Source organism: Petaurus breviceps, unplaced genomic scaffold (genome assembly GCF_028583685.1).
Source record: "Petaurus breviceps papuanus isolate PSGF00001 unplaced genomic scaffold, PetGlider_PUasm1.0 90696, whole genome shotgun sequence".
NCBI classification, from domain to species: Eukaryota; Metazoa; Chordata; class Mammalia; order Diprotodontia; family Petauridae; genus Petaurus; species Petaurus breviceps.
The window spans coordinates 1,714,830-1,741,500 of record NW_027187314.1 but is presented as its reverse complement, the minus strand read 5'-3'; the positions used below and the strand labels follow the sequence as shown (position 1 = coordinate 1,741,500).

The following is a 26,671-nucleotide window of genomic DNA, read 5'->3' as shown; positions in this document are numbered from 1 at the left end:
CACACACACACACACACACACACACACACACACACACACACACACACGCCGTGTAAACCTGGACAAGTTACTTAACCCCAACTGCCCTCCAAAAGGCAAAAAAACAAAGTATTAACAACTTTAGCAAAGCTGCGGGATATAAAATAGAGCATTTCTCTCAGCAAAATTCAGCAGCAAGAGATAGAAAGAGAAGTTCCATTTAAAATAACTGTAGACAATAAAAAAATACGTGGGAATCTACCTGCCAAAACAAACTCAGGAACTATATGAACCCAACTATAAAACATTTTTCACACAAAATCAGATCTAAACAATTGGAAAAATATTAATTGTTCATGGGTAGGCTGAGCCAACATAATAAAAACGATAATTCTACCTGAATTAATCTACTTATTCGGTGCCATACCAATCAAACTATCAACAAATTATTTTATAGAGCTAGAAAAAAATAATAAAATTCATCTGGAAGAACAAAAAGCACAAAGGTATTATGGGAATCAATGAAAAAAAATGCATTAGAAGGTGGTCTAGCCATACCAGATCTCAAACTGTATTATAAAGTGGTAATTACCAAAGCTATCTGGTACTGGCTAAGAAACAGAGTGGTACATCAGTGAAATAGATTAGGTACAAATTACATTATAGTAATCTAGTATATGCTAGTAATCATAATGAAGAATATGATAAATCCAAAGATCCAAGCTTTTAGAACAAAACTCATCTGACAAAAACTGCTGGGAAAATCAGAAAACAATATGGCAGAAACTAGATATAGACCAACATTTCACACCATATTCCAAGATAAGGTCAAAATGTGTACATGATTAGACATAAAGAGTGATACCATGAACAAATTAAGAGAGCATGGAATAATTTATCTGTCAGATTTATGGATAAGGGAAGAATTTAGGATCATTGGTTAATCTGATCCTAAAAGAGATAGAAAATTGGCAATGATAAAGGAGAATTTAATAAGGGGAAAAAAGGAAAAAAAAGAAAAAGGAGAATTTATAGCAAATTAAAAAATAAAAGAAATTATTATTATCTATTTACCCTTATTAATTATAATTACAGTCCAACAAAACTGAAAAATGAAACAGATGAATCCAAAATATTCATATTAACAAAAAAAGAAATGGAGAATTTAAACAACCCAACCTCAAAAAAGAAAACTAAAATCCAAACCTAGATGAATTTACAAGTAAATGCTATCAAACAGTCAAATAACAATTGTAATTCCACATAATTTCCAGAAATTGGGATGGCATCTTAACAAACTCCTTCCAGGGGACAAATAGGTCCTGATACCTAATCTGGAGAGAAGTGAGTCTGAGAAAAAGAAAACTACAGAACAATACCCAGTGATGTGCTGAAAAATATTTAACTAATTATATGGGAGAAAAAATATATATGTACAACACACACTTTTAAGGTTAATCTGCATTATAAAATATTTTCTCTATCACTTTCTTAAGTTTAAACAATCAGCACCACAATATATCAAGCCCTGATCTACAGCATTTGCCTATTTCTAAGCTGTGAATGCTCACAATGAAAATATAATAATCAGTAGTGTTGAGCTGATTTGAGCTGGCAGTAAGCATACCTGTCAATACCATATTGAGATGAAAAAGCCATTAGTTCCTAGGCTACAGCAGCAAAGTAGATGAGAATGAATCAACTTTGGTATCATTTCCATTCATAAAACCCTCTCTATATTCAGCTCTTTTAGTGTTGTCTTCCCCGATTAGAATATAAGTAGGTACCCCTTCTTTTTGCTGGTATTTGTATTGCCAGTGCTTAGCACAGTGCCTAGCACATAACAAAAGTTAAATAAAATGCTTTATATATCTATTTATTTCTGCTGTTGAACTTTTTTTTTTTAATTGTACCAAGGACATTGCTGGCTAGATTTTTTTTTGTCTGCCTTCAATAACTGTGGCTCCTGAAAAAGGCTGCAGCATTTCCAGAGGCAGATGATAGGTCAAAATTTCATAAGAACTGCTCCCTTGAATGACAGTTGAGGGGAGACAGGGTAGTAGCAAGGTTAATGGACACATCACTATTGCTAGGGTTTACTTTGCCATCCATCAGTGGCCATTGGTCGGCATTTGGTGTTGGTGGAAATAGTAAGCTCCTTTTTGTTCAACAAAGGTGGTTTCCCTTAATGATGGCTCTAGGAACCAGGCTAGAAGTAGTACTGATGATCTGGGGGCTATTCTCAGGGCTCTTAGCTTTAGGGTCCTGTGCTGTCTCCACTAGGAGCTAAGAAGAAATGATTCTCATCTCACCCACCTAATTTATGCTACTTCTGGTCTTCCCCTGCTAAAAGAACAGGTAGGATACAGGAAGGCAGACTGAAGAGAGGACACTCAAGGCCAAAACAAAATGTCTAAAGATAAAAAAGGCACCTCTCTCTGTAGGGCTAGAGATGCTGGGGAACTAAGCATTATATGTTAAGTGGTTGTACATATCTGAAGCAAAGAATTCTCATAATGGAGAAATGCATGTGGTTTGTTTACTCAATAACCACCCAGCTATTCCCAATAAGAGAAGAGTTGTGATTACAAAAGTAGAACATGCTGGACCTAGAATCCTAATCCTATTGTAGCATCAAATAGTAGTCCTGAATTCACTAACTTTCTTTAAAAATATTTCCTTTGTGCTTCTGTTTCCCAATTTGACTGTAAGGATAATACTATTAACTCAGGAATGTGGTGAGTAACAAGATAATTGCCAAGTGCTGCTTCTTAGGTAAATGATAGATAATGATCTATGTCATCTGTGCCCCTGATCTTACAAAGTTTATTATACAAGTATGGTCTGAAGGTGGCAAACTACCATAATCAGCATAGTAACATTTGTGTTCTATAAGTAAGGGTGCTGTTCTTCTCAGAGCTGTAAACGTGGACCTTGAGTTTGGTACTTCTGATAACCATTGGATTTATATTTAAATTCCATGATATGAAAAACCTACCAAGTGGAGCAGGGTAAGATGAAGGAAACCAAAAACAGACTAATAAATCTTACGGAGTTTAGGCATAGTTTTTACTATGGTTTTTGCTTACCTAGCAATAAGAAATAATAATTAGCTTCACAAGGTGACATCTACTCATGCAGCTCTAGTCTTAAATGTTTGGTGGAATCACGACATGCATAAAAACAACCTCAGACTGGAATGACAGTTGTGTCTAACTTGGACACTGGGCAACTACTTTACTTTTCTGTAGTGTTCAAGGTAAGAGAGTTGTAGCGCTGGTGAAAGAAAGGAAAAGTAGCTCTTAACCATCTCCAAATATCTCATTTGTAAAAGGAGAACTAGATGATCTGCAAGCTCTTTCCAGAGTTAACATTCTCTGTCTTGCCTTCATTTCAAATTATCCACAATCTAGTATGCGCCAGGCACTGTGCTAAGCGCTTTACAATTATAACCTCATTTGATTCTTAAAACCATCCTAGGAGATAGGAGCTATTATTATCAACATTTTCAAGTTGAGGAAATAGGTCAAAATTAAAGTACTTGACCAGGGTCACACAGCTACTAAGTGTTTGAGTCTTGGTCTGAGTTCAGATTGTATAAAGCATTATTCAAACTTATAATTAATCTAAAGAAGCCAATAAAAATTCACCTCTTTTTTTTCAATTAATAAAGTAATTTCCAATTTTGGAATGAATTGATCCAAAGGAAGAAAAAAGCCTACATCTACAGATGAAGTTAATGCTATTAGAAGATGCATTATTACTTTAATAGTCTTTGATCATCTAGACATATGAGTGATTTCTACCACTTCACTGCTATGGCTTTCTTTACAACCTAAAAATCAAGCATATTCATTCATTAATGATCCACTATAAGTCCTAAGAATTTATTACTTAAGTATGACTAATGGATGGATGGACCATATTTTTCACTGTCAGTCTATTATTCTCCACTAAAATTTCCTAGCACGAGTTTCATTCTTTTTTTGGAGGGATAGTGAGGGGGAGAAGACTGAATGTCTTTATTGGACAGTAGGGATGTGTTGGTAAATGTTTTAACAACTGACTAGGGAGGGGAGGACATACGCACAACACACTTTTAAGCTTAATCTGAATTATCTACATTTTTCCATCAAGTCTAGACAATTAACAAATCAATAAATCAAGTCATCATTTGTAGTTTTCTGGGTTGTAGATATATTCACACTAAAAGTTTATTTAAACATCAGCTCTAAGTAGAAGCTGGCTCCAGCATGCCCCCTGTATAACAGATAAATATATACAAAAAGTTAAGTATAGAAGGTCAACAATTAACTGAGAAAAATCTGCAGCAACTTTCCCTAACAAAAGCCTGATACACAAGATATATTTTGTTGTTGTTCAGTCATTTCAGCTGTGTCATGACCCTATTTGGGTTTTCTTGGCAAAGATAATGGAGTGGTTTGTCATTTTCTTCTCCACTTCATTTTACAGATGAGGAAATTAAGGCAAACTGGGTTAAGTGACTTTCCCAGGGTCACACAGCTAAGAAGTATCTGAGGCTGGATTTGAACTCAGGAAGATAAGTCTTCTTGACTCCAAGTCTGGCACTCTATCCATGCTGCCCATTCAAAGATATGTAGGAAGCAGATTTTTTTTCTTATTATTAGTGATGTGAAAGATTTTTCATTTGATTATTTTTATTAGTAGTAGTAGTATTTTAAGAGCAAGTCTCCCTATCTTTCCTAGTCTAGAAGTGCAAAGACTACTTAGAGGTCAATCCCACTACTGAACAACACAGGAGCTTGACTTGCTCCATTTCTGACATGGATTGGTACACCCTTCTTTAGCAACCTGAGGGACCCCTGCTCTGGGAGATATAACATGTTGGTGCCAGATTTGGTGTAGATACCTTATTGGAATAGCCTTCTTGAAGTTCAGAACTTCAAGCAATTCACCAGTTTCAGCCTCCCCAGTAGCAAGAATTATAGGTGATGGGGGTGCTTGGGATCTATATCTGTAACAGCAATTTGTAAAACCAATTGGCAACATCAGTCTGTAACATCAATTTGTAAAACCAGTCTGTAAAATCCCTTTCCCAGCCTCAAACTCTGCCCCTTCGCCCAGGCAACAACTTAGGACTCCTTTGTCCTAGCTTAATCTCCTCATGTCTCCTCCTGTCTGGCCCAAATCTCATCTCCAAGTTAAACTCCTCAAACTTTTATCTATGCTCTGAAGTCCCTTCCATCCATCCATTCAGTCCTGAGAATGGCAGCCCTACCCTTTAAAAGTAAAAGCCTGTACCCCCTTTCACTTGCAGGTCCCCTAAGGATCCTTGCCGGCTGCAAAGCGTATAATAAATTTTTTCAACTCTGACTCCAAGTAAGGCTGAGCTGAATTCTTTCCAGACTGAATCGCAGGTTCTGGTCTTAGATAAGATCAGAGTTCCTGCTGAACCTATTGGGAGCCATCCCTCATCATAGGCATAGGTCACCATGCCTGGCTATTACACGTTTTAAAAATAAAAGCATAATGTATTTTATTTTATTTTAATTTTTTTGGTCTTTTTTTGGGGGGAAGGCAGGGTAATTGAGGTTAAGTGATTTGCCCAAGGTCACACAACAAGTAAGTGTTAACAAAGGACACATAGCTAGTAAGTGTTAAGTGTCTGATGCCAGTTTTGAACTCTGGTCCTCCTGACTCCAAGGGTTGGTGATCTATTCATTGTACTACCTAGCTGCCCTGGATTTTATTTTTTAAAAATACATCTCATTCATCCTGTTTCTATACCACAATTATTTCAACCTCACTTCTACTAGACTGAACCCTTCCTCCCTTGTGACAAAGTGATACAATTAAACAAAAACATTTAACACAAGGATCAAATCTGATAATGTATGCAACACTATGTATGTCTTCTGGGTTCCCTGCTTCTCCCCTACTCTCCATCTAAAAATGCCCAGATTTTATCTTAACATTCTCTTCCCCCTTTTCTAGATCAGTCGATAAAAATCTGTTAAGCACCCATTATGTGCCAGGCATTATGCTAAACAGTGGAGATGACAGAGAAAGGCAAAAGACAAAGAGCTTGTAGTCCGTGGGGGGGGGGGGGGTGGTGGCGGAATGCAAGCAATTATGTACGAACAAGCCATTCCTCAATTGATAGACAGTCAAAGGATATGAATTGGCAGTTTTCAGAGGAAGAAATCAAAGATATCTATTGACCCATAAAGAAGTGCTCTTTTGGGGGCAGCTAAGTGGCGCATCGAATAGAGAACTGGCTCTGGAGTAAGGAGGACCTGAGTTCAGATCCAGCCTCAGACACTTAACACTTATGTGTGACCGTGGGCAAGTCACTCAACCCTAATTGCCCTGCCTTCCCCCCTCCAAAAAATAAAAAATGCTAAAAATTTCTTTGATAATAGTGATTATAGAAACTAATTTCTCTTAATCTCATTTTTCCCATCAGCAAAATGAGGGAGTTGGACTGGATGGCCTCTCAGGTCCATTCGGGTCTAACTATAAGATTACTGAAGTATAGTTGTGGAAAAAAAAAATCAATGGATTGTCTGTGATGAGACCTTTGGGGTTGGCTCTATTGTTAACTAGCCATTCATCTGGGTTTACTTAGACAAATAACAACCTCAATGGACCTCAGTTACTGTGGAACTTCCTCACCTATAAAAATAAAAATAAGAGTATTAAACTAGATCATTTCTAAGATACCTTTCAAGTATAAAATGTATACAAGTCAAGTCTATATCTGTTGGTGGTTAACAGACTGTCTTTCTGATTTCCTCTATTAGCCTGTACACAACTAGAAGATACAAATAAATACCTATTCTCCAAAATGCTTGGGACATTATTACTCAGTGGACACACAAATATTTAACTAAAAGAAAAACAGAAAATGTAAGCCTGAACAATGTTCTATTGCCTAAGGAACCAGATTCCCTAATTCTAAGCAATATTTCCTTTTTGTCTAGAAAACATTTCAAATCACAAGAATTTCTGCTCTCTCAAGCCCAAATTCATTTTCCCTGTGAAGTCCCTCTTCCTGACCTTTAAGTTACTGTGGAAATGTCTGATCTATTCTCCATATGTGTTCCAAGTTAGGACTTAATGACCTTTCAGTCTTCATTGTCCTTCATTTCCTATACTAATATAGAGCCAAATCCTACAACTTCCTTTTTATGTTTAATTTCTTTTCCTTCTTTTCCATCACCCCAGTAAAATCCAGTCTGGTTTCTACGTCTCTCTAGTCAACTGATGCCTCCCCATTATGAAGGCACAGTGTTGGCTGTTCTACAACCCACTGAAAGCTTCCCTTGACAAAAGTCACCCTTTTCACCAAGGTCATTCATGAATTCAGAAAAAAAAAAGTTTCCTTTTCACACTGAGGACTAAAACCAAATTTCTCCACCTGAATAAATGACAATCCACCAAGATGGCCAGATAAGTATCTCACTTCTCTTTAGTCCCAGGCTAGGGGGAACTCTGTTCTGCACATATATTTGTTTTTTTTCTTTTGTTCTATTTCATTCCTGCCTTTGAACATACTGACCCTAGAGCTCTAGAGAGTGTCAGGATGCCTCTAATGTGATACTGACTACCAGGAGAGTAGTGTTTACATAATTTGTGTATAATGTTTACATAATTATACTATATATATGGACATGAAGATAGAGGAAAAGTGTACAAGTGGGCTACTGATATATGATCCAGATGGCTCTTCTCCCAAGCTCAACAAGATGAAGTAAAACTATCAGCAAAGATATCATGACAATTTCACCAACCTTTTACTAGTTGTTACCCCAACCTCCCAAATACTGAGTCAGGACATAAACCTACCATTCCCCGGTGGTGTTCATGGCCACCCTTCTCTCTCCCTACTTCTTCTCTCCCTCACTAAACATTCTGATTGTATCTTAATTTTCCAAATAAACTTATGCTTATCATTCTAACTTTAACAACTGGTAATGATTCATCATATTCTCTAACACTATTAAAGATCTACCTCTTCTATGAAGCCTATTCTGACTAAACAGTCTTAAAATAATAATCTAATAATTCTTTCCCAACTAATGACCTTATCACACCTTTCAGTCAGGAAAGAAAATAGTACCTCCTGTCCCATCCAACTGTTTCTCCAAAAAACTTACTTATTCTCTCATGCTTTCAAACTGATACAATTCACACTTCACTCCCCAAACATCTCTTCATTTGGTTATGGTACAAAGACTTACACATACACCCTTATATGGACAGACACACACACATATGTTTTATGCTGGTATGCACATCTATATTGATATGGTATATTTTAAAATATATGGTCCTAACAACAAATATGAAGAATTCACAAAAACATAGTAAGAAGTGAATTGATGTAGAGCAAAAAAGCAGAGCCAAAAAGAATATATGTGATGACTACAACGACATAAAGAAAGATAACACTAAGAGGAAGCAAAATTCAGAACAAACAAGGTGGACAAGGTTGGCTCCATATTATCAAAGTACACATTCTATCTTTCTGATAATAAATAGTAAACTACAAAAATGGAAATAAACATATATTGTAGCAACCAAGCATTCAAGCAGTTGTATTTACCTTTCTATAGTAAAGTACTATGGGGAATTGTTTTTGGGGGGGAGTGAATATATCAAAACAAAAAGTAACAATAGAAACCAAGAAGAAAATAACAAAATAGGTGGTACTACTTAATGGGCAGCATGTCTGCTTAACTTGTTTGTAACAGAGGCTTGTGTGGGTGTTTTATAACTGCTTTCAGATAAAGGAAAAGAAAACAATACAAGATATTCTGACTATTAGACTTGACATCCACTACAACAAATTTTAAATACGTTAACTAAAAATTACTGTAACTTCTCAGTGAAGACATTAGTCATAATTCATCAATACACAAGGATTCAATGCCAATTTGACTTTTTTTCTCCCTCCTACTCAGAAAATTACTCAATGAGTTAGAATATTTCCAGTTACCAGAAGGTAGTAAATAAGAAATTTATTCAAAAACCCAATATTTTAATTGGCAACTAAGGAAAAAAAGGAAAATTATATAAATTCATCAAACTTACAGAAATACAGTAAAATCCTAGCTATCAAAAGACACCCTCCCTCTATCACTGGTCAGTTCAAAATGCAAAAAAGAAGTACTAGTTCACAGGTGATGTTTATAAAAGGCTGAACATTTCAAGTAAAGCCAAAAATACACAAAAAAAGACATGAAGAAAAATAGAAAAAAAAACTATAGAAATCAGTAGCTATTGAAGCAATCAGAAGTACTGCTGGGACACTGGGTAGCAAACACTCATATCAGAAAAGGGAAAAAAGTCAATTCTTCAAGAGCAGAAGAGTACACAGGTACTTTCATGCCAATGCTGCTGCTCTTCATATAAAATACCTCTACTGTTGGAATACTGAAGGGAATAGTACTAACAGCCCTTTAAATGCATCAGTATATAAATACTAAAGGCACGTCAACCCAGTTCAGCAGTATGGGAGGGGATATTTGTCTTCTTAAGTCAAGACACAGCCTATAAAGACAAACAAGTAAGCAACACTTATGTTGTGCTAGACCAATTAAGAAACAAAAGAGTTGAAGATGGCAAAGTGAAAGCAGGGAACCACCTGAGCTCTCCCACAAATTCCTTCAGTAACCTCTAAAAAGTGAATCTGAACAAATTTTAGAGTGGCAGAATCCACTAGGAGGCAGATTTCCAGCCCAGGACAACATGGAAAGTTGACAAGAAAGATTTGTTGCACTGGGCGGGGGGAGCGCAGAGTGTGCAGGCTGCACCAGCACAGACCCGACTATAGCAAAGCGGGGAGTGGGTCCTGGCCGACTGAATCACCTGCAGCAGGGGTGATCCCCAAACCTCTCAGCACAGGAGGGGAGTCTGTCAGAGCTAGGTGAGAGGCAAGAGCAAAGCCTGCAGCAGCATCAACAGCTACTCCTGGGGCTATCAACCCTCCGATTAAAATGTTTGAAAGTTACCTACTTGAATTTTTGGAAGCCAAGACGGTGAAGTAAACCACAAGTGCTTACCGCCCCCCCCTTGTGGACCTTGAAAACCCAGAGAATACTGCCCTAGGAAAAATGCTGGAATAGTGGAACCAGCAGAAGTACAGCAGTCTTTTAGCTCAGGAAGCTACGGAGATCAACAGGAAGAGTCTTTCTTGTGGCTGAAGAGAACCAGGGCAGGATGGGAGACTTCCCAGTAAGCCCCAACTCAGCAACTGGTGGGAGATTCTGAGCCCCCAGGAGATGGAGTCAGTAAGTGCCAACACCAGGACCCCAGGCTTGCCTTTACATGGCCAGGGGAATCCACAAACACCAGCACCGTCAGACACCCACCAGTGGCTGAGCCTGCCTATTCTCTAGCATAGCCCATGGGGAGTAGAGACCTCCAGTGACCAGACCACCCCTCCCCTACACCTCATGTGCAAGCTTCAGTGTAACCCTGGGAAAACTCACACCTCACCTGGCCTTGCCTCAGCACATACCAGCCCACTCCAGCTCAGCACCAGGTGAGCTGCAGCATTATATAGCTTCTAATTGACAGAACCAAAGGCCACAGCACACAAAGCCAGTAACCAGGCCCCTAGCTCCCGGCTGTGCTTCAGAGCCCCCTGTGCCCCACAACCAGAGAGTCACTTTAAAAGTCAGGAAATAGGCAATCACAATGGGCAAAAAGCAAATCTGAAAAGGAAAGACCATGTAATTGTACTATGGAGTCAGGGATGATCAAAATACAAATTCTGAAGAAGACAGCCTTGATGCTATACGCACATCTGAAACCTCAAAAGGTAATATGAACTATAAATATAAATATATAATATGAATATAAAAGAATATGAACAAGTCCAAAAAGCATTACTGGAAGAGCTCAAGAAGAATTTTAAAAGTCAAATTACAGAAGTAGAAGAAAAATTGACCAATTATTTTAAAAATACAATTGACAAAATGGAAAAAAAAATTTCACTGAAGAGAGCTCCTTAAAAAGTAAAATTGGACAAATGAATAAGGAGGCACAAAAGCTAACTGAAAAACCAGTTCGTTAAAAATTATAATTGGACAAGTAGAAACTAATGACTCTATAAGGCATCAAGAATCAGTCAAACAAAATCTAAAGAATGAAAAAATAGAAGAAAATGTAAAATATTTCATTAGAAAAACAACTGACCTGGAAAACAGATCCAAGAGAAATAATCTAAGAATTATTGGTCCATAGATAAGCCTTGATGGAAAAAAAAAATCTGGATGGTATCTTCCAAGAAATCATAAAAAAAAAAAACTGCCCTGAGGTCCTAGAACCAGAGGGTAAAATAACTCATTGAAAGAATCCATCAATCATCTCCTGAAAGAGATCCCAAATTGAAAATACCAAGGAATATTGTAGCCAAATTCCAGAATTATCAGGTCAAGGAGAAAATACTGCAAGCAGCCAGAAAGAAAACAATTCAAATATTGCTAAACTACAGTCAGGATCACATAGGACCTTGCAGCTTCTACATTAAAAGATTGGAGGGATTGGAATATGATATTTCATAAGGCAAAGGAGCTTGTACTATAACCAAAGATCAACTACCCAGCAAAATTGAGCATAATCTTTCAGTCAAGTAGATGGACCTTAAATGAAATAAAGGACTTCCAGACCTTCCTGATGAAAAGGCCAGTGCTCTATGGAAAATTTGATCTTCAAATACAAGACTCAAGAGACACATAAAAAGGTAAACAGGAAAAAAAAAGAAAAAAAAACGTTGTTATTCAATTCTATATATTCAGTAAGAGTAAACTATTTACATCCCTATATGGGAGGATACTTGTTAATCTTGAGAATTGTATATTTATTACAATATTTAAAAGAAATATATATATAGAAGGTGTGGGTATAAATTAACTGATGTGAAGATAAAAGACCTAATTAAGGGGCACAAAGGGACTATAATGGGAGAAGAGGAAAGGAAGAGGCAGAAAAGGGTAAATTATATCACATGAAGAGAAACAAAAACATTATAGTAGAGGGAAAGAAGGGAGGGAGATGACTGTTGTTTGCATTTTACTCTCATTGGATTTGGTTCAAGGAGGGAATAACATACTCAGTTAAGTATAGGAATCTAATTTGCCTTACAGACAGTAGGAGGGGAAAAATGAAAGAAAAGGGAGGAGGTGGTTAGAAGGGAGGGAAGAAGTAATAAGGGAAAAGGGAAAGAAAGGGGAGGGAGGCTGATAAAAGGGAGGGAAGATTGAGAGAGGCGGTAGTCAAAAGTAAAACACTTTTGAGGAGGGTAAGGGAGAAATAAAAGCATTAACAAGGGGGAAATAAGATGGAAAGCAACATACAGATAGTGATCTTAATTGTCAATGTGAATGGGATGAAATCTTATAAAACAGAAGCAGATAGCAGAATGGATTAAAAACCATAGTGCTACAATATGTTGCCTACGAGAAACACATCTGAAACAGGGAGAATAGAGCACCAGCTCTGGAGTCAGGAGGACCTGAGTTCAAATCTGGCCTCAGACACTTAACACTTACTAGCCATGTGACCTTGGGCAAGTCACTTAACCCCAACTGCCTCTCCAAAAGAAAGGAAAAAGGGATGAAGAAGACGACCAAATTACCAGTATCAAAAATGAAAAGGTGAATTCATCTCCAATGAAGAGGAAATTAAAACAATAATTAGGAAATTTTTTGCCCAACTGTATGCCCATAAATTTGACAATCTTAGGGAAATGGATGAATATCTACAAAAACATAATTTGCCCAGATTAACAGAAGAGGAAGTAAATATTTAAATAACCCCATCTCAGAAAAAGAAATTGAACAAGCCATCAATGAACTCCCTAAGAAAATATCTCCAGGATCAGATGGATTTACAAGTGAATTCTATCAAAAATTTGAAGAACAATTAATTCCAATACTATATAGACTATTTGGGAAAATTGGAGGAATCCTACCAAATTCTTTTTATGATACAAATATGATATTGATACCTAAACCATGAAGAGACAAAACAGAGAAAGAAAATTATAGACCAATTTTCCTAATAAATAGAGATACGAAAATTTCCAATAAAATATTAGCAAAAAGATTACAGCAACTTATCATGAGAATAACACACTTTGGTCAGGTGGGATTTATACCAGGAATGCAGAGCTGGTTCAATATTAGGGAAATTAGGAGAAAAACTGATCATATCAACAACAAAACTAACAGAAACTATATGATTATCTCAATGGATGCAGAAAAAGCTTTTGACAAAATATAACACCCATTCCTACTGAAAGCACAGGAGAGCATAGGAATAAATGGAGCCTTTCTTAAAATGAGAAGTAGCATATACCTAAAATGATGAGCAAACATTATATGTGATAGAGATAAGCTAGATGCATGTCCAATAAGAATGGGGGTAAAACAAGGATGTCCATTATCACCACTGTTTTTCAATACAGTACTAGAAATGTTCACTTTAGCAACAAGAGAAGAAAAAGAAATTGAAGGAATTAGAATAGGCAAAGAAGAAACTAAGCTATCACTCTTTGCAGACAATATGATGATATACTTAAAGAACCTAGAGAATCAAGTAAAAAACTACTTGAAATAATAAATAACTTTAGCAAAGTTGTAGGACAGAAAATAAACCCACATAAATCATCCACATTTTTATACATTACTAACAAAAAGCCCAATAGCAAGAGATAGAAAGAGAAATTCCATTTAAAGTTTCTGTGGACATTTTAAAACGTCTGGGAGTCTACCTGCCAAAACAAACCCAGGGACTATATGAACATAATTACAAACACTTTTCACACAAATAAAGTCAGATCTAAATAATTGGAAAAATATCAGTGGTTCATGGGTAGGCCAAGCTAATATAATAAAAATGACAATTCTACCTAAATTATTTTATTTATTCAGTGCCATACTAACCAAACTACAAAAGTTATGTTTTAGAGCTAGAAAAAATATCAAAATTCATCTGGAAGAACAAAAGGTCCAGAGTATTAAGGGAATTAATGAAAAGAAATGCTAGGGAAGGTGGCCTAGCCATATCAGATCTTAAATTGTATTATAAAGCAGCAGTCATCAAAACCACTTGGTACTGGCTAAGAAACAGAAGGGTAGATCAGTGGGATAGGTTAGGTAGATAAGACAGGGTAGTCAATGATTATAGCAATTTACTATTTGATAAACCCAAAGACCCCAGTTTCTGGGTTAAGAACTCACTGTTTGACAAAAACTGCTGGGAAAACTGGAAAATTGTATGGCAGAAACTGTGCATAGACCAAGGTTTGACACCATATACCAGAATAAAGTCCAAATGGGTGCATGATCTAGGTATAAAGACTGATACGATAAACAAATTAGGGGAACAAGGAGTAGTTTATCTGTCAGATTTGTGGAGAATGCAAAATAGGTAATTTTGATTACATTAAATTGAAAAGTTTTTGCACCAACAAAGCCAATGCAACCAAGATTAGGAGGGAAGAAGAAAGCTGGGAAAGAATTTTTATTACTAGCGTCTCTGATAAAGGTCTCATTTCTAAAATATAGAGAGAACTGGGTCAAATTTACAAGAATATAAGTCATTCCCCAATTGATAAATGGTCAAAGGATATGAACAGGAAGTTTCAGAGGAAGAAATTAAAGTTAGCTATAGTCATATGAAAAAGATGTTCCAAATCACTATTGATTATAGAAATGCAGATCAAAACAATTCTGAGGTACCACATCACACTTATTAGATTGGCTAACATCACAAAACATGAACATGATACTGATGGAGAAGAGTTGGAACACTAATTCATTGTTGGTGGAGTTGTGAGTTGATCCAACCATTCGGGACAGAAATTTGAAACTATGCCCAAAGGGCTATAAAAATGTGTATACTCTTTGACCCAGCAATACCACTTCTAGGACTATATCCCAAGGAGATCAGAAAAATGGGGAAAAGATGCACATGTACAAAAATATTTATAGCAGCTCTTTTTGTGGTGGCCAAGACCTGGAAATTTAGGGGATGCCCATCAACTGGGGAATGGCTAAACAAGCTGTAGTATATGAATGTAACGGAATACCATTGTGCTATAAGATATGATGAACAGGTGCACTTCAGAGAAACTTGGAAAGACATATATGAACTGATGCTGACTGAGGGGAGCAGAACCAGGAGAACATTGTACACAGTAACAGCCAGTATGTGAGGACTGATTTTGATAAGACTTAACCCTTCTCATCAATGCAAGGATCTAAAACAATTCCAAAGAATACACAATGGAAAATGGCATCCACATCCAAAAAAAGACCTGTGGAGTCAGAAGGCAGAACGAAGCAGACTATTTTCTTGTTTTGTTTTATTTTTTTTTTCTTTCTTCTGGTTTTTCCCATTCATTATAATTCTTCTCTGCAACATGACTAATGTGAAAATGTGTTTAAATAGGAAATGTATGTGTAGAGCCCAGCAAGACGTCTTGGGAAGAGAGGTGAGAGGGGGTAGAAAATCTAAAACTTACAGAAGTGAATAATGAAAACTAAAAATAAATAATTTAATTTTAAAAAAAAAGTTTCAATGGAACACAGCTTCTGACCTCAAGAAGCTAACAGTCTTACTGAATGTAAAAACACACACCAAAGCTAAGTATACTATTAGAAGTCATTCTTAGAGATATATTCTGAACTTTCCCAACAAAAGGCAAATCTTAGAGAACATATACAGTTAGGAAATGTGCTATGGAAAAGCCAGCAAAGAAGACTGAAAAGGAACATTCAGACAGATAATAGAAAAACCAAGAAGGAAGAGTCAGAAAACAGAGAGGAAAGTATATAGGAAGAAAGGTTGGTCAAGAAGAATAAGAACTAAGAAGAGATCATCAGAAATGGCAATTAAGAGATCATGGTAACTTTCAATAAAGAAGTTTCTATTGAGTTATGAGGCCAGAAGGCAGACTGCAAAGTACTGAGGAGTGAGAAGATAAAAAAAAACAGAGTTGAAGTTTGGCTGAGAAAGGAAAATGACCTGAGGGGATGGCAGGGCTGAGTGAAGGATTTTTAAAGAATAAGGCAAAATATTTGAAAGCAAAGTAGAAGGAATCTATAAATAGAAAAAAGCTAAAAATGTGAAGGGTGAGGAAAAAGGATGAGATTATTCCTGAAAAAGATGTTCAGGTCAATTTCTCCATAACTCCACTCAGCAATCCTGTGAACTTCCATGATTTATGCCAGTACTTGCTCAGTAGCATTCACAGACTTGCTCAGTAGCAGACACACACTTAATGCTTTTTTTCCCTTTAATTCATTCACTTTCCCCAATAGAGTTTTTAAAAAAATATCCCAAAGCTTTGTCACACTCTGTTTATATAGAATTCATCATCACATACGTCTTATCAGGCTCACTTTTCTTCATCTGCATTATACAATTCAAGGGTCCACAATTTCATCACTGTAGGTGTTTCCTTTATAGAAGCAGATCACAGATCTAGTGCCTTAGTAGGCAGTCTTTTGGGTTTGATACAGGTGAAAAAATAAATCATCTGAGGTCACCTTTCTGACGAGAAGGTTCTTTGAACTTGCAAGGCTGGATCTTGAATGCATAAAAAACAATCCACTCCAAGGGAAGAATTAAAATACAACCCCCTGTCCTGGAAATTTTTCCAGGTAGAGCCTTCTAGAGCTTATGCTCTACTGTCCTAGCCATTAAGAACCTAGTTTCATCTACAAATTCTGGTAAGACACTCAAACAGGACTTTAATGGAAGCCAGGCATAAAGAAATTTCATCTATTCAGAATGACTCATTTCTCAAGAAAGTCAAGATTTTCCTTTATATTCATTTTTAAGAAAAGCAGTTCCAATACCTCAATATTCAAGGAACCAGAACTATGCCTCAAAAATTTCCAGGACAATTCCAGGATAATTATGACCTTGAAAAAATATTTACTTACCAACTCTGCACCAGTCCTACTGAAGGTCGACTCAGCAAGTTATCAGGCAACAGATTGACTTCCCTCATTGTGTTAGCCAGTCGCACTGGAAGCTCTTTTCGTAGAAACATGTATGATGTCTTCTCACATGCATTGTCACGTCCTGTTAAGAGAAGGAAAAAATACCTGTTTTATGAACATCACAAATTAACATGGGCAACAACAGGATTTTCTAAGAAAGCAATTATAGGGCAGTGGTAAGAAAAATCAAAACATCATTCAATGTAGATTTTAAAACTAGCAAACAGGTAAAAATAGGAAGAGTATAATTGGCTTAGAAGAGCTCTTCCTTTGTGTTAGGAGGCAGGACTAGAAGAGCAGGTTAACCGTTCCCAAACAGATGTATATACCAGTGTCATCAGCACAAAAATGGAAACTGACTAGGGATGTGGTCTAAAATGATTGCCAAATAATTGGTAATAACAGAAAAGAAATCATTTGCACAATACTCAAATATCAGAGTACTACTTCAATACCATAGAATAGAAAGACTGTTGGATTCAAAGTGAAACAACCTAAGTTAAAATTCCAACTCACACTCACTACTTGTATATCTTGGGCAAGTTATTTACTCTTTCTCTAACTTAAGTTTCCTCATCTGTGAAATGAGAGGTGAGACCAGTTAACCTCAGGTTCTTTCCAGGTCTAAATTTATGATCTTATGATGTTAATCCACTCCTGTATGGCAGGTTTCTTGGGGGAAAATAACCAAAAAAACCTACACAAATATGTTTTCCAAATATTTTTACAAAAAGTACTCCTTTAGATACTATAGTTCCACTGCCGCAAGGAGTATCTATATGCTTTAGTGGTCCAATGAGGAGTCATCAACAATGAAACATTAGATATACCAAAAAGCTAGCTCAGACTTGTCCTTTGTAGTAAAGCCAAATCCTCTAATATACTTCAAATACAGGTTTGAGATGACAGATGAGGCTCTTGAGTCTTAAAGATATTCCTAGTATGGTGTGGTCACTTGTAGTATAAACTTAAGAGTATTTACATATACACAAAGATAAGTGGACAGAAAAATCAGAGAAAGAAGGAATACTGTCTGTACAGAAGCAGGAAATGGCTCTTCTCCCAGTATCCACTAGCTAGCTTTCTTAGCAACCTCAGCAAGTCTGCCTTCTCTTCATCTTCTCCCTAATGTACTAATGCTGAATTACAGTGGACAAGGCACAAAGCTTGTCATCCCCATGGTCTCCTCCTATCTCACTCTCACTTACTGAATTTTCCAAGTATATCTGATATTCCTCTGGGGCTTTTATTAATAAAGCTGAATTAATGAAAAAAAAATCAAGAATAGGCCTAAGACAGGGAAATTAATTTCCTGGCTGGAACTTTTCTTCATAACTCTCCTAATACTGCATTATCTTGGTTTACACAGTAGAAATATCTCTAACTTTTGTATATTAAATCATGTAAATCAACAAGCATTTATCAAACATGTGCCAGGTAAGGGTATCTAGGTGACACAATGAATAGAGTGCCAAGCCTGGAGTCAGAAGATTCCTAATCTTCCTAAATTAAAATCTGGTCTCAGATACATAAAAGCTGTGTGACCCTGGACAAGTCATTTAACCTTGTTTGCCTTGGTTTGAGCTGGAGAAGGAAATGGCAAAACACTCCAGTATCTTTGCAAAGAAAACCCCAAATGGGGTCACAAAGAATAGGACACAACTTAACAACAATAAATGTGCTAAATGTGAAAGTCTTTACCCTCAAAAAGTTTACATTCTAGAGAAGACTGTGTGTGTAGATGTAATAAGAATGTAAATTTTAAAGATCTTCCCTGCCCCTAGGCTAATGTGCACCTGAAGCCTGGGGTGGGGGAGGCTTGTTTTTCAGTAGATACTTCTTGATTGGCCAGTGAGTCAATAAGGTTGTTATTCATTCTCTGAGCCAGGAGAAGGCTATATAAGCCCTGATGTGTAGCTTTGTTTTGGGACTCACTTTGAGAAGTGTTCTGTGATTTGATCTGAATTCTGGGAAGCCGTTTTTGAGAGTCCCCCGGCTTTGAAAAAACCCAGAATGTGGAAACCCAGATGTTGACTGGGTATGGATGTAATGGTTGGACAGTTTGGAAATCTGTTTACTTGATGTTTCTGTCTTGATAATTATGCCTGTATACTTTGAGGTTCAGGGTGCTGACCTTTTCTCCTGAACAAGGTAAACGATATATGTCTGACTGATTAAAGTAAGCTTGTTAACCCATTTTGAGTTGCTTTCCTTTAACAAAGCAGATCCAAGAACCTGTGGTAGCTGCAAACCCTGAGGACGCTTGGGGTGCTTGCTGCTACAGTAGACACCTTAAAGCATTATATGAATGTGATATTATTTATTACCTTCATAGAAAAACATCAATGATAACTAGTTTCCAGAAAGAAAAAGATTGCCTCTGACTTCTGGGCAGGCCTCTTATCTCATACAACCTTGTAACCCAAATAAAGAAAGAAAATCCTAATTGCATTCTGAGGCTTTAATCAAGTGCCAGCCCTGTTTAAAAAACCTTGAATGGCTCTTCAATACCTCTGCCTTCAAGATACTTTTTATCAACTCATTTCTCACCACCCCTCTACATAAGGCCTCTGCTCCTGCAGACTGGTGTCCTCATTACTCCCCAACATAACACATACATTTTCCCAACCCCAGGTTTATGCTTCACACTATGCCTTGCAATATTCTGCTTTCTCCTCTCCACCTCTCTGAATCCTATCTGTATTTCAAGGTCCTACTCCTGTAATACCTCTTCTATGAAGCTTGCCCATAGTGATCTCCCAAACTTCTGAACTCCCAGAGTATTTTCTGACATTTTTCTTACATTTTTCTGGCCTGGATCTTACTTTTTTTCTTTGTTTATTGGTGGGGTTGGTTTTTTTTTTTTTTGGGGGGGGGAAGATTATTTAATCCTAGAAGTAAAAAGGAGTCAGTGGAGTTTGCTGAACATGCTCAGATCAATGCTTTACTCTCACCTCTCTATGAAGCAATAATCAAGGGGAGAGGTGAATCACTTACAACCTGTGGCTGTCTAAGGAAGGGATGTACCTGCGAGATGGTGTGGACTTCTTGCATACACAAAGTCAGTTGGAGTAAGGAACCTCAATGAGTCTTTGAACCAGGGTAACTGGAAGGATAAGAGTACTTTCAATAGTAATACGGAAGTTTGTAAGAGAGATGGTTTTTGGAGAGAAAGACAATGAGCTTTACTTTGGACAGAAAGAGTTTAGCTGATTTTGCTGTTCCAAAAGAATATTAAAAAGAATCTTTTTAAGAAGAAGAATCATGCCTCTTATTTTAAAAAACGTAAATCAGAATCTTTCAAATCTAGGCTTTACTTTAAGCAAGGTATGCCTGTTAATTTTTCTGCAACAACAACAAAAACTGTTCACAAATGCCATCGAACTTGGTTGGTTGGTTGTTGTCCTTTGTTCCAGCATCACTATGCTAGAGTCAAGTTACAGTGTGTCCAACTATGGTCAATCAGACCAATATGAACTCGGGCACAAATAGTACATGTGAACATTTGGGGTGGATTCTCCAAATTTGCACATCACACATTTCTTTTGAGCTATTTCAATTCTTTGCTCATAGAGCACAGTACTTTCTCTGATGCAGGCATACCACGCTGGGCAGTAGTGTGCCAGTGTCTTCCATGTCACATAATCAAGTTCTTAAGAGAGGAGAGACCTGAGAGTGTTTTTGTATTGCATCTTCTGACCACCACATGAACGCTTCCCTGTGTGAGCTCTCTATAAAAGTCTTTTTGGCAAGCATACACCTTGCATTCAAACAATGTGGCCAGTCCATCGGAGTTGCACACTATGCAGTAGACTTTGAATGCCTGGCAGTTTAACTCAAGAAAGGACCTCAGTGTCTGGTACCTTATCCTGCCAAGTGAACTTCAGAATCTTCCTAAGAAAATTCAAATGGAAGATTCAATTTCCTGGCATGGCAATGGTATACCGTCCAGGTTTCACCATAAAATCTAGCAATATGTAAAAGTAAGACCCAAAAAAGGAGTCTATAAAAAACTAATTTCTATAACTATTGTCACTTTATTCTAGAAAACTATTAAAAAATATCACATAGGAAAATTTTACCTTTTTTCCTGTTCAGACCCAAATATTAAATTATATTCCCATACAGAGGAAAACTATTATAAGGTTAATATTAGGCAGAGGAATAATATTGATGAATCCAAATTCAAGTATCTGTATAAAAATAAAGCTATATGCATAGTTATATAGGCACTTGGAAGAATACTCAATAATAGTAGGCAGTCCTATATTCATCTTTATGATTGCAAATTGAAGGGCTGTTCAATTTGTCAGTCCCAATTCTTCCAGATCTAAAAAAATTGTCTCAAAACTGTCTAGTTTTGTCTGAATATAAATCACTTATAGCTAAATAGCCAGTTTTTTCAAGGAAGCCTTAAATCCTATTAAATCTAATTATCATTTTGAGTAATAACCTTTGTTTCATTTTAATCTCCAAATTTTAATTCCAAAATCTATAACCTAATATTTACATGAATGAATGAAAAAACATTTGTAGTAAGCATTTACTATATGCAAAAACACTATGGTAAGCACTGAAGATACATATAGAAATGAAACCTCACCCATAATCTCAAGGAAATCATATTGTGATAGGAGACAACACATGTAGGAAAGTTCTGTTGCACTGGTAAAGGCCCAGTGGCTCTAGTTCTGTTGCGCTGGTAAAGGCCCAGTGGCCCTAGAGAACAGCAGCACATGGTAATAAATTGTCTTCAGTGTCATTTCCATTTATAAAACCATTTTTGATACTAAACCAAAACCAGTGTCAAAGACCAAGATACTAGTGGTGAGAACTTCTCCCCCAAGTTTTCAATAATGATGGTTACTGAGAAGATGGGGACTACAGCATCTGAAGAGGTAGTTGCTTGGTTATATCTCCATAAGGGAGAGGTATCTCCAGTCCCTTGGATGGTGATTAAAGGCTAAGATGGAAGCATAACCAGAGTCCTATGGGCCCTGTGTACAGGAATCTACCTGGGTATGAGGGGAGGTGGCCATCAAGACGGTAGTGGTAGTTTGGCCCAACTGGCACAAGACACTTCCTGTCTCTTTGTTAGAGTACTTTGCTGGTCTGTGTGCCCATGGTCAATAGTTAGTGTTGATGGCAATGATGATGTGGTCATCTTCACTAGGGCTAATTCCCTAGAAAATGGCTGAAGAAACCAAAGTCAAAGCAGGAACAGAACCCTGGGGGTGATGGAAGCTACTTCAAGGTCTTACAGATAACAATTTTTAAAATAACAGCAATACATACAAGTTACACTTTTATAGTTTTTTAACATTTACAGAGTACTTAGTCCACAACAACTCTGGAAGATGTAATAGATATAATAATGTATTATTATTCCCCTAACAGAAATATTAGTATTAGTTGACACTTCTCAAAGTGTTTTGTGCCTCTGCAAAATTCTACTACAAATTCCTCAACATGACACTGAGGGCAGCTGAGAATAAGCTTTGATATATTCTACCATGCTGGAAAGGTTTCAAGTATGAGCCCTGCAAACAACTATCTGCATTCTGAGGCCTAGATCCTCTTCTATGGCCACCTAATGATGAATTCCCTTATCATAGCAATTCTTGAAAAAAGAAAAATACAAAAAAGCTTCAAATCTTGTTTTGTGTGACACCTCTTCAATTCTAGAATGATTGTAATGATACAGGATTAGAAAAGTGACACAGGTTGTTAAGGATTACACAGTTTTCAAAACAATTTAGCTGTTAGTGCTCCAAAAGTGATTTGGTCACAACTAGGTTTTAGAAATATCAATTTGGCATCTATGTGAAGGACAGATTGGAGAAGGGAGAAACTGGAGATAGGGAGACCAATTAAAAGGTTATTATACAAGTGTAGAAGAAAGGTAAGATAGAAAACTGGAGTAGATACTATATGAATGGAGAAAAGCTGGAAGATGCTAGAGGTGTTGTGTAGAATTAGAACTGACAAAGTTTGACTAGATTACTGGTGTAGAAGGAAATGAAAAAATCAAGGACAACTCCAAGATTGCAACCTTGTGTTACTGGAAAGATATTAGTATCATCAACAGAAACAGGGAAGTGAAGTAAACATAGGAAAACAATGGAAAAGTAACTACAACAACATAAATAGAAGGAATAACAAAAACTCTTAAATAAAAAGCCAAATTTAGCCTCCCCAAAAGAGAGAAGAAAATGCACCTGCCCTTCTTTGCAGAAGTAGGGGAATATGAGTGTGGAATACTGCAAATAGTAAGACTTAGCTAATATATTTATTGGTGTTGTGCACTGTTCCCCCTGCCCCATGTTATTCTGTGTGACAAAGAATGGCAGAAGGGGCATATTTGGAAATGAAGGTGATATTAAAACAAGATAACTGGGGTGGAGGCAAAATGGCAGAGTAAGAGCAGGGACTTGCTTGGGTTCTCCCCCAAACCCCTCCAAATATCTGTAAAAAACAACTCTAAACAAATCCTAGAGCTACAGAACCCACAAAATGACAGTAAGTCACAAAACAGGGTAAAAAAAAAACCCTGTTTTGTGACTTACTGTCACAAAAAACAAGCAACAAAATAGAAAAGAGGCATGACGATGCTACTATGGCAGCATGTTCCAAACACAAACTCAGAAGAGGACAACGGGGGTGGAGCCGAGATGGAGGAGTAAAAGCAGGAATTTGTCTGAGCTCCTAAATGACACTAAACAAATTTTAGAGCTAAAGAATCCACACAGTGACAGAGAGAAACAAATCTCCCACTGAAAGCAGCCTGGAAGGCTGATAGCAAGTGTCTAGCGCACTAAGCTGGGAGCCGAGCACAGTCCCCCAGCACGGGCACAGACCAGCCAGAGCAGACTTCAGGAGAGTGAATCACCAGCAGCTATAGTGATTTCCAGACTTCTCAACATGTAAATGCCAAAGAGAAAGTAAAAGGTCAGTTTGGAACTCTGTTGGAATTAAGTGAGAAAGAGTGCAGGCCAGCCAGCCACTGCCCCCAGGGAAAGAGGTGACAGAGGCTGCAGCTGCTGCCACATGGATGCCTCCAGAGCTCTTGGCCTGCAGATCGTAATGGGACCAAGCGACCATTCAGAGGGTAATCCCTCCTACTTTGACCTGCTTGGATTTGGTTCCCACTCTTGGGTGGTGGTCTTGGGGTGTGTGGCCATGGTGCCAAAGCTTGTGGCAGCTGTAGAGAGGGAGCCTTCCTCATAGCTCTGACACAGCTGTGAAAATGCCAGCAATTTGGGACACAGCTCTCTCCACTCTAAAAGCAGGGTTCTATCATGGCAAAGAGCTCAAAAGTCAAGTAATTGGCTAGCAAAATGAGCAAGCAGAGACTGCTATTTTGGGGCGGTAGGTAGGGGAAAAATGGGGAGAAAATTTGTAACTCAAAATCTGGAGGAAATGAAAGATGTAAATCAGAAAACAATTAAATTAAATTAAAATTAAAAAAAGATGAGTGAACAGAAAATGCATAATCAGACCATAGAATCTTTTTCTGGGGACAAAAAGGATCAAAGCATGGAATGGGAGGAAGACAGTGAAGTCAGAACTTCTGCATCAAAAGCTTCCAAGAAAAATATGAGCTGGTTACAGGCCATGGAGGAGCTCAAGAAGGATTTTGAAAATCAAGTAAGAGAACTACAGGAAAAATTAGAAAGAGAATTGAGAATGGTGCAAGAAAATCATGAAAAAGTGAGTCAGCAGCCTGACTGAATAAAATAAGACCTTAAAAAATAGACTAACTCAAATGGCCAAAGAGGCCCAAAAAGCCAATGAGGAGAAGGATGCCTTAAAAAGTCAAACTGGCCGGATGGAAAAGGAATTTCAAAAATTCACTGAAGAAAATAATTCCTTCAAAATTAGACTTAATCAATTGGAAGCTAATGACTTTATGAGAAATCAAGATACAATAAAACAGATCCAAACAAATGAAAAAATAGAAGGCAATGTGAAATATCTCATGGGAAAACCCACTGCCCTGGAAAATAGACCCAGGAGAGAGAATTTAAAATTTTTTTGTACTGCCTGAAAGTCATGATCAAAAAAAAGAACCTGGAAATCATCCTTCAAGAAATTCTCAAGGAAAATTTGCCCTGATATTCTAGAACCAGAGGGAAAAATAGGAATTGAAAGAATTCACCAATCACCTCTTGAAAAAGATCCATAAAAGAAATCTCCTAGGAATATTATAGCCAAATTCCAGAGTTCCCAGGTCAAGAAGAAAATATTACAAACAGCCAGGAAGAAACAATTTGAATATTGTGGAAACACAATCAGCATAACACAAGATCTAGCAGCTTCTACATTAAGGGATCAAAGGGCTTGGAATATGATATTCCGGAGGTCAAAGGAGCTAGGATTAAAAACAAGAACCACCTACCCAGCAAAACTAAGTATAATGTTTTAGGGAAAAATACTATCATTCAATGAAATAGAGGACTTTCAAGCATTCTTGATAAAAAAAACCAGAGCTGAACAGAAAATTTGACTTTCAAATACAAGAAGCAAGAGAAGCATGTGAATGAAGGTAAACAGGAAAAAGAAATAATAAGGAACTTATTAGAGTTGAACTATTTATATTCCTACATGGAAAAAATGATAATTACAAAGCATGAGACTTTTCTCAGTATGAAGATAGTTAACAGGAATATATATGTGTGTGTATGTATATATATATATGTATGTATACATATACATGCATACATAGGAAGTATATGTGTGTATAAATACATATGTGAATATGTGTGTATGTGTATACATAGACAGAGGGCACAGAATAGGAAGGGATGATATCTAAAAACTAAAATTAAGAGGTAAGAGAGGAATATATTGGGAGAAGGAGAAAGGGAGAGATAGAATATGGTAAATTATATAAAAGAGGCAAGAGAAAACTGTTACAATGGAGGGGAAGAGCAGGAAAATGAAAGGGAATGGGTCAACCTTACTATCATTGAATTTGGCTCAAAGAGGGAATTACATACATACTCAATTGGGTATCTTACCCTACAGGAAAGTAGGGGGAAAGGGGATGGGGGGCGATAGAAGGAAGGCTAGACTGGGGGAGAGGATAGTTAGAAGCAAACACTTTTGAAAAGGGACAGGGTCAAAATGGAAAGTAGAATAAGTGCAGGAAGGGATAGAATGGAGGGAAATAATAGTCTTTCACAATATAACCACTATGGATATGTTTTGTGTAACTACACATGTACAACTGTAATGTCATGCATGAGCAGCTCTCCAGAAGAATGCTACTGTGAACAGCTTTTAAGGTTCTGATTATACGGTATAGTGAACACCCTATTTATTCCATAACAAAGCAAAACCTTCACAGAAAATCAAGGTACAGCATTCACAATATAGTATTCACAACAGCTTATCATTAAAGGGGCCATATAGTTTTCACCATGTGGTCACAATATTTAGAACAAAGAACAATCATCTCAAAGTATAATAGTCAAAGTCTTCGACTCATGTGGCACACTAAATTAACTCAGTCACTTATTCAGCAATCAATTACTAAGTATCATTATTCACTAAGTACAATCGTTAGAAAATACACAAGCCTTCCACCCCTAGTTCACTAGTAAACTACAATTTCATCATTACTCAGTACCCATGGAGAGGTCTTTTCATCTTGACTTGGGGCCAGTTCTCAGATTCCCTGGATC

The 26,671-nt window shown here is 37.1% G+C and overlaps 1 protein-coding gene across 3 annotated transcripts in view; it reads right to left on the bottom strand.

The window, feature by feature from the left end:
- The window catches only part of PDK3 (pyruvate dehydrogenase kinase 3), a 109,950-nt gene that overhangs the window by 62,384 nt on the left and 20,895 nt on the right, over positions 1-26,671 (bottom strand). For all 3 annotated transcript variants that reach the window (XM_069065643.1, XM_069065642.1, XM_069065644.1), the window contains exon 2: positions 16,926-17,067. In XM_069065643.1, coding sequence (XP_068921744.1) covers positions 16,926-17,035 — 110 coding nt within the window. In that variant the 5' untranslated portion in view covers positions 17,036-17,067. The remainder of the gene's footprint in view (positions 1-16,925; positions 17,068-26,671) is intronic.